Source organism: Stegastes partitus, unplaced genomic scaffold, assembly GCF_000690725.1.
Source record: "Stegastes partitus isolate 25-593 unplaced genomic scaffold, Stegastes_partitus-1.0.2 Scaffold143, whole genome shotgun sequence".
NCBI classification, from domain to species: Eukaryota; Metazoa; Chordata; class Actinopteri; family Pomacentridae; genus Stegastes; species Stegastes partitus.
In genome coordinates, this window is record NW_007577874.1 from 253,034 (window position 1) to 260,317 (window position 7,284).

Consider the following 7,284-nt stretch of genomic DNA (forward strand, 5'->3'; position numbering starts at 1 on the left):
TGGAAGTGACGCAGAACACCCACGAGGTACACAAACATGTTGAATCTCCGGTCTTGTGTCATGCAGATATTTCGTCATTTTATATCTCTGCATAGTTTTGTGACTCTTCTTATTGTTTTTTTAAATATCTGTTTGAAGATAGTTTATGACTCTTTGTAGTCATGCTGCACCTTTTTTGTGCTTGTTATACATCTCTTTGTGTGTCTCTATGTATTTGTTTTGCACCTTCTTGTAGAGGTGTTGCATCTTTTTGTGGTTGTTGTACATCTCTTTGTGATCACTTTGTGTGTCTTTGTGGTCATTTTATATCTTTGTTGTAGGCAATACAATTTCAGAGTGAAGAAAACAGAAAAAAAGGAACATTAAGAATAAAATCAGCTGAAGCAGGAATAATAACAACAGCTTTTCCTGATTTGTAGCTGTTTAATTTTTATCCCTTTTCTGTAACTCTTGTTTTTTTTTCTTGTTTTTTGAACAAGTGAACCAACACATTGCCCACAGAGTAAAAATAATGCATTGACAATGAGAGTAAATATTACATGCATTTCTTTGTGGCCATTCTGTGTCTGTCTGTAATTATTTTGCACCTTTTCGTCATTGCTGTGCATCATTTTGCACTTTTTTGTAGTAATTTTGCACATTTTGTAGTTGTTGTACAGCTTGTTGTGAACATTGTGTGTCAGTTTGTAGACACTGTAAATCCTCTAGTCGTCATTTCGAAGTTGTAAATCTCTTTGTGGCCATTTTGCACTTTTTTGCAGTCATTTTTCACCTTTTCGGGGTTGTTGCACGTCTCCTTTGTGGGTTATGTGCGCAGTAGAAACATAAATAATTATCCTATGCTTAAGATGCGACTTTTAAAATGTATTTAAAATGTATTTTAGGGCTTTGAGATTCCTCTAAATGCTGTTTGATGGGTTTTCTGACAGGCTGAACTCAGTGCTAAGGAAAGGAGCGTCGTGCGTCATCACGCAGTGGGCGGGGCGACGTGACAACACGGAAGCAGCACTGTGGTCTCTCCTGTCTGGCAGCTCCTCCGTGCGGCTCTACTGTGAAGAGAAAACCAGAGATTTCTCCTCTTTTTGACCAGTTTGTTTGACCCCTGAAGCGTTGACTGTGTGATCCCGGACAGCAGGATGCTCTCACCGAGGTCAGTGTGATTGAAAACGTTCTCCACAGCAGCGGAGCTAACCGTTAGCATGTTTACACACCGGCTGCGAATGCCAGGCAGCCTCGTAAACCCCCTTGGTTTGTCCTGGTAATTTGTCTTTAATGACTTTAATAGTCTATAAATGAAGAATTCAGCCCCACCCAGGACGAGTGAACCATCCTCCAACAGGGCGGAGAGGCAGAGTTGACTGTGAGGGTGTGTCATGTCCAAACCAGTGCAGGAGATCCACTCAGAGCAGCAGAACATGGAGAAACCTGCTGGCAAAACAAACCAGAAGCCTCTCGGTATTATAGGCTCTTGTATTCATGAGCTTATGTTTTTATGAGTCATGATGTTTACTGCTTTTCCTCCACTACATTTATTAAGCAATTTTACTCACTGGTTTTGTCCAGATTAAGATTTCACTCACAAAACACACGATGAGTTTCTACTATTGCAACATAAGAAGATGAACTATGTCAGAAATACACACAGCAAGGACAGAACCAGCACATGTGACTGACAATGCTTCACTGAGAAAACATCTTAATGCAGTATTTTTACAGGTAATGGAGTATTTATTCATTTAGAAGGACGGCAACACTTTTTTTGTGCACATTTATTATGTTGTCTGATTAAATCTACTAATGGTGCCTTTAAAAACAAATAATAATAGATTTAAAATGTTTTGGTAATGAATCCCCCCCCTGACTAGATCCTTGTTTGTGTCCTATCTTCTCTCACATGTACGTCACTTTGGATAAAAGCTTCTGCTACATGAAGTTTTAGAAACTGTAGAATTGAATCAGCTCAGATTCTGTCAAGTAAATCAGTAAAATACTGCAAAAACCTGAAGACCGACTCTGTAGTTTCAATACAGTAACATTTAAAGAAGATGTTTTGTAAAGCTGCTGAACACAGCTGAAGGAGTTTGTCTCTGTGCAGGAGGCTCAGCTGTTCATGTGGGTCTGGACTGATCTGATGCAGTTATTTTTAGAAGACGATGTGTATGTAAGTGGATCTGCTAAACTTCAGGTCCTCTGAGGGTTTGTTATTTTTGCGTGTCGGCTGCAGGTTGCTGTTGCTGCGGTCGGCTGCGTCGTTGGGCAGCAGGTCGTTCTGCGCAGGAGCAGCGTCGAAGCAGGGCAGGGCGCCCGACATGGTCGAGGGTAAGACAGGACGCACACCTTCACCCGAGTGACCCTCATTCAACAGCACGCTCCCGTCAGACTGCAGGGATAAAGACTGTCACCAAAACACACACCTCCACTAAGAGACTGTCTTCTCCAAAGCCAACAGCTCACTGAATGCAAACTTAGTGCTGAGAAACTTCTTCCTTCAGTTCTTCCAAACACTGAGACAATCACTCCTCCACGCTGCGATGCATTTTCATTTACACAAGTGCAGTAGCTCTTAATAGTGTTTCCTCCTCTGAGGTACCATCGTTCATGTTGCTGCAGTTTGTAGTTTACATGTGGTGCAACATTACAGCTGAATCCGTAGGAAAATTCCAGCTTTTTTCAGCTTTATATTCACATATATTTGACATTTATCTTAATTTTGATGATGTTTTTCTGAGTTATAATATTGACATTTCATCAGGAGCAGCAGCACTTCTAATGTGTTGTATGCAGAGCTAACGATGACAACACAGGCTTCAGATAATTAAAGTTAGAGGTTACTTTACTGATTATTTATGTTCCACACTTTTGCAAGCTCTATGGTGTTGTAACGTCATCTTTAAATGGGTACGGTTGCCTTTTTTCTTCATCAGTCTGCTCTCAGGGATCCCAGACAAAGTGAAAACATGTTTTTATGAAATCTCTCAAACTCGTTCATACCTTTAAATCAGAATTTTGTCGGCAGCAGCTCCGGCTTTGCACACAAAGGCTTTCTGGCAGTTCACAGTTTTCACGTGGATGTTTTTTTGCCACCATATTAAATTACTGTTAGATAATGTGACAGTTATGAGGCTGTTGTGTTCTTTTGTGTTGTTGCTGTGCCAGTTAGATAACGAAAGATTAATCAGCAGCAAAGTCTAATAATCAATTCATAGTTTTTTGGGCTCATAAAGTGAGATTTTGCTAAATTTCTTTGTTGTAAAAGAACAAGTTGAGCAAGTCATCTTGGGATTCAGGAGTGAGTGACATTCTTTGGATCAAACCTTTAATGATAAATTTGGAAAAACACGACAGAAGCGGAATCAACATGCACAACATTTTTCCCACAGCTGTTACCGATATCGGAAAGAAAATATACGACAGATATTTTACTATTCCCATTTTTAATCTGTTCCCATACATGCTCCGTGTTAACACTGCCTGCAGTTCAGCTGAACACTCTCTGAATTTTTGTCACGTGATTGTTGGTCACAGAGGAGTCAGTCCTGGCTTCTCAGCTGTGCCCCGGAGTGCAGAATTTTTTGTTTTTTACCAAATTTGTTTGATGTCAACAGGATTTTTTTTATTGAGTTTTTAAACTAAACCTGTAGAATAAAGCCAATATAATTAAATGTCATGATTTAGGCTTCGTTTGACCGTCATCAAGTTGAAAATGTGACAATTCTTTGTGTTTTTACAGTTTCTGGCTCTGATAAACTGTGTATTTTAAAGCCGATGGCAGGTTTTGGAGTTCAGAAAGTCAAACAAACCTCAACGTTTTGTTGTTTTTTTGGAGGTTTATCGTGTTGATCCGTCCTCCTCTGCCCACTGACTCTGCATGTTTTTAATCAGTTCTGTTTCTCCACAGGAAACCCACTGTTACACGTGTCCAACGGTGTGTGTTGGTAAACCAAGACGAATCCTAACTCTCTGAACCACTCGTTAATTCTCCTCTAATTAGCTGCACTCTAACTTCCTCCTGCATGTGTTTCCACTGAAGCGCACCTTGTTTCCGCTGCTCACCCGTTCAGGCTTTTGTGGATGTTGTGCTCGGCGACGTCTCCTCTTCTGGCACAGATGTAAAACTCTCCCTGTGGCAGTTAACCTCTTTCCCTCTTCCTCCCTCTGTGGCGCTGAGCTTCAGTATCTGGTTTTGTGTCGTCTCTCTGTTTGAGCTTCACCGAGCTCCAGTTGTTTTACAGTTTTAGCCAAAAGTCGGTGCTGAGCTGCTTCGATCTCTTTGCTTTCTGGAGGCTTCTGCTGTAAAAACAAGCAGCTTCGGTGTTCGTTAGGCGACTTTCCTGAACAGAGACAGTATGAAACCTGCCGCCTGGACTCTCTGCTGCTCTCACTGCTCTGCTCTCTGAACTCGCTCCTTCTCACTGTTGGTTCTGTGTTTTTCCAGTGAGGAACCGGCTCAGAGAAATCGTGGGAGCTTCAACCAACTGGAGGTACTGAACCATCTTTTTATATCCTGATATATGCTTGTGTGTCGTCCTTGTGTGGTTTTATTGTGTGCTGGATTCTCACAGGTAAAAATTAAAAAGCAAACTTTCTACATTCACCAGTTTAATTTTTTGCATGTTTTGTTTTTCCATCATAAACTTGCTGTAGTTTCATTTCATCACACTAATGCACTGTTTCAGACAAATATTGGAATAAATAACTCTAATGTTTAGTAATATATGTAATATTTTAAATGTCTTCTGTAAATTTCTGTACTGTTTATATTTCGGACTTGAATGGGAGCAACTGTCACTGAACTCAAACAGCTTCTTATTTGTGTTTTTCTTTTTTTTTTTTAAAAAAAAAAAACCTCTCTATGCACTAAATTAAACTTTAATCATATTAGATCATATCTTTGCATTATTTCCCCATTCCACACTAGTATTTAAATTGTAATTTTGTGTGTTCATAGTATTTAATTTAATTTAATTTAATTTAATTTAATTTAATTTAATTTAATTTTATTTTATTTTATTTTATTTCATTTTATTTTTTTAGTATAATTTATTTTGTTTTTATTTATTTTGATTTTTATTTGTGTTTTATTTTATTTATTTAATAATTTTTAAATTAATTAATTAATTAATTTTTAAAATTCTATTTTTATTTTATATATTTCAGACATGCCACAACACCATAAAGGCCCAAAAAAAAGAAGAAAGAAATGTAAAATAAGTCACATGAAATGAAAAGAAAACCTTCAAATAAAATCTGAAATCAAGTAAATAAATAATAATAATAATAAGTAAATTAAAATTTACTTTAAGGTCACATAAAGTGTGACATTTTTAAAAGGTGGAGAAAAATATGGACTCAAACTTAAATCAAATAGATTTTAGTTTATTTCATGTTTTTATTTCCACTAATTCTGAATCATTAATTTTATTCTGTATTTGTCAGGGTGTCAAATTGTTTTTATTTATTTTTTAACTATATAAATGTGAATCATTGCACTTTTTTAACTAAGCTGCTATGATGACTAATATTAATATTTAGAGTTGCATATAATTATTTTTTACACTCGTATCGATGCTCCTGATGTCAATACAAGACTTTAATCATTTATTTCTGTTTATAAAATACCATAAAAAACAAATATTACAAACAAACAGAAGATAAAAGTGGCTCAAGACCCCTTTAGGAATCAATAGTAATGAAAAAAACGACATATTTACAGCAATAAATCCAGAGAGTTTCTGTTTCTGTGATATGTTCTGTCGGCAGCGACCACCAGCAGGCCATGGCGGAGCGCGTCTCGCTGTCGTCCATGTTGGCCTCGTCCCAGCAGGACCTTCCAGTCAAGAGGATGAAGGACAGCTACCTGGAGGTTCACCTGCCTCTGGGCTCCCAGCCGCAGCTCCGAGAGAAGTACCTGACCTTCCACAACACCGTCAGGTAAAGCCACACCAGCAGAACCAGCAGAACTGCTTCATATACTTGACTAGAAGAACAAATAACTCCACAAATGTACAACTAATCACTCTGACAGATGTAGACACTTACGGATAAACTTCCTCGCCTTGTGTACACTTTGTTGATGGCAGGAAAACCACATTTATACGTCCCCAACGTGGCAATAAGGTATGGCCAAGTCCTTCAGGAAAGTCTGTAAACACAAGATTCCCAGACAGGACAGAGACTGGGCCTGAACGCTGTACGTGATAAAGTGTTTTTGGACAGAAGAGCTGCGACTAATCAAGATTTCCATGATTTTAATATGTCAGAAATTGTTTAAAAAAATGTGTTTCCCAAAGCTTGAGATGGCAACAACCCTCATGTGTTCATTTTACTGTCACAAAGGATGTAAATCAGAACATTTTCACGTTTAGGAAGCTTGAGTCGGAGTGAATCGATGATCAAAGTAGATTCATTGGTGCAGTTGCAGGATAAAAAGTCGATGAGATGAGCCTTTAATAGTTAATAGTTTGCAGCAAAAGGGGAAGTGCAGAAATGTAGGAAGCATCGGTAGGAAATAAACGAGTATAATGTACATAAATGTGGTCAATGCAGAGTCTTCAGTTTGTAGAAATCAAAGCAGTGATCGTGCTCAGGGTTGCAGGACTGATGCTGCACACAGAACAGAGTCTCACTGCCGCCTCCAACCCGTCTCCTGTGTGGTTTCAGGTTCGGTCGGATCCTGGAGGATTTGGACAGTTTAGCAGGTACCTCTACAAATAATGGTTTAAATTCAGACGAGACTAAAAGCTTCCCTCAGTCCAACTCTAAAGCATCTTCCTCCTCTTCCTCCTCAGTCCTCATCTCTTACTCCCACACCTACAACTCGGCGCTGAAGAGGTCTCCGCTGTCCATCGTCACCGCCCTGGTGGATAAAATCGGTGAGGCTCTCTGACATGGAGGCTACGATCGGCTTGTTTCGCTCGTTTCTCTGATGTTTTTTTTCTGTTTTTGATTTGTGGATCAGACATGAGGCAGCACATCATCTACCCCGACTGCGACATCAAGTTCAGCGGCCGCGTGACGTGGGTGGGACGGACGTCTATCGAGGCCAAGATGCACATGTCACAGGTAGACACGCCGCCTTTTTGGACAAGAATTTGCAACAGAGACTCTTTCACGTCAAAGTGAAAACAGATTTCTACAAAGTGATGTCGATTAATGAAAAATACGACACGTTAAATAAGTGATTGCTCCCCCTTCAAGTCTCAATCCGCCCAGACATCTGGAGTTTCACTTTTTTCGTCTTTGTTAAACTGCTGAAGATCCGTCAGGTTGCACAGGGATCATGAG

At 39.2% G+C, this 7,284-nt stretch overlaps 1 protein-coding gene across 2 annotated transcripts in view; it reads left to right on the top strand.

The window, feature by feature from the left end:
* Nucleotides 1–994: 994 nt before the first annotated feature.
* Nucleotides 995–7,284, top strand: part of acot9.1 (acyl-CoA thioesterase 9, tandem duplicate 1) — a 13,147-nt gene continuing 6,857 nt past the window's right edge. Inside the window, exons 1-8 of one of the 2 annotated variants that reach the window (XM_008279061.1) lie at nt 995–1,150; nt 2,225–2,319; nt 3,899–3,925; nt 4,436–4,481; nt 5,761–5,931; nt 6,661–6,698; nt 6,789–6,872; nt 6,959–7,062. In XM_008279061.1, coding sequence (XP_008277283.1) covers nt 1,137–1,150; nt 2,225–2,319; nt 3,899–3,925; nt 4,436–4,481; nt 5,761–5,931; nt 6,661–6,698; nt 6,789–6,872; nt 6,959–7,062 — 579 coding nt within the window. In that variant the 5' untranslated portion in view covers nt 995–1,136. The remainder of the gene's footprint in view (nt 1,151–2,224; nt 2,320–3,898; nt 3,926–4,435; nt 4,482–5,760; nt 5,932–6,660; nt 6,699–6,788; nt 6,873–6,958; nt 7,063–7,284) is intronic. The other variant, XM_008279063.1, reaches the window with a different exon arrangement.